The sequence below is a fragment of the Saprolegnia parasitica genome (genome assembly GCF_000151545.1).
Source record: "Saprolegnia parasitica CBS 223.65 unplaced genomic scaffold supercont2.382, whole genome shotgun sequence".
Taxonomy (NCBI): Eukaryota; Oomycota; class Saprolegniomycetes; order Saprolegniales; family Saprolegniaceae; genus Saprolegnia; species Saprolegnia parasitica.
In genome coordinates, this window is record NW_012156776.1 from 1 (window position 1) to 1,393 (window position 1,393).

Here is a 1,393-nt window from a genome sequence, read left to right on the forward strand (position 1 = left end):
GACCCGAGCGTCCAAGAAGAGTTTTGCTCAACGGCGCAGCAAGTGAGCTCGTCCCGTAGCAAGACTGTCGACAACATGATCTTGGTGACCTTCTCGATGGGCAACCTCGTCGCGTCTGGTGCCTTTGCGACTGGCAAGTGCCAACTCGGCAAGAACGTTCAGTGGGTCTCGATCGCCGGCCCGATGCAGGGCAGTCGTGCCAGCAACCTCCTCGAAGAAAAATGTGGTGGCTCCGGCTGGGGCGCCCCGCTCAAGGGTGTCTTGAACCTTGTCGGTCATTGCCCACCGACGCCGGCGTACCTGAACCTCAAGACGCAGCAATCTGTGGATCGTTCCTTGCGCGACCAGTTTGCCGCCGCCCAAGACGTCCGCCGCCGGGGCGTCACCAAGGTCATGTGCGGTACCAAGTCGTCGGGTCTCGTCTCAACGGACGGTGCCGGCTTGGCGATTGTCGGTTCGATGGCGTTCGGTGACGACGGCACGCTTCACGACGGTGTCGTCGCCATGGGCAGTTGCAGCGTCGGTGTCGACAACTTTTCGACCGACGCCGAGGCTGGCGTCAACTATAAGGCGAGCATCAACCACCTCGATGCATCGTTCCGTCACGGCGATGGTTGGTGGGGCGTCGACCGCAAGCCCGTCAAGTGGTTCGAGTGCGCTTTGTAAACGCGCGATAGTCGTCTAGAAGCTTAGTGTGCTAGAGTATTGTAACCGTATATGTACAGTTTACATCCCAGCATGTCGCATAACCTCACTGCATTGGCGTTTGCCTTCTCGGATCCAGTATACATTGATAGTCGAATGATTCTATCGGCTGCCGAGGTTATTTTTGTGGTCATTTTAGCATGACATGGCTCGACTGTCATGATAACGATTCTTTCTTCCTCGCCTTGACGTACTACAGTATCTCGTCTTGAACCTTGCAAGTTTATGGCACCACCACTGTTTTTGTGGGGCATGTGGGTGCTTGCGTGGGGCACCACATAGCAGGGCCTTGAAGCAGCACCGCAGCGAAGGTCTAATAGTACGAAATGCATGCAGCAAAATCATTCAAACGAGTTTCAATACTTGGTTGGTGACCCGATATCGCCCACTGATGTCGGAGAGATTTGAAACTTGAAGAGCACATGGGAGTCCGCACGATGACACGCGCCGGATTTACCCACGTCTCTCTCACACCACTGGGACGCATCCAGGACGTTTCATACCTTCGCCGCCAACGTACGCGACAAGTGCGCCGTGCTGGAGTCTGCACTGCGCCCGCCTACCGAAGCCTGGCTCCGTTCGGTGGTGCGCGCGACCGACTGTCTCGCCCCTGCGACACCACAGGCCGACGCCGCCTCGACGGGGCCGCCCACGTGGCGCGTGTGCTTTGCCGGCATGGTGATGCCGC

General features: G+C 57.7%; 1 protein-coding gene across 1 annotated transcript; it reads left to right on the forward strand.

Annotated features, from left to right (window-relative positions):
- Positions 1 to 63: 63 nt before the first annotated feature.
- On the forward strand, positions 64 to 666 carry SPRG_16702 (hypothetical protein; the record flags this gene model as incomplete). The annotated part of the gene is made up of 1 exon (XM_012356122.1): positions 64 to 666. Exon 1 carries the CDS (start codon positions 76 to 78, stop codon positions 664 to 666), a length of 591 nt encoding a protein of 196 aa, XP_012211512.1. The 5' UTR covers positions 64 to 75.
- Positions 667 to 1,393: the final 727 nt, after the last annotated feature.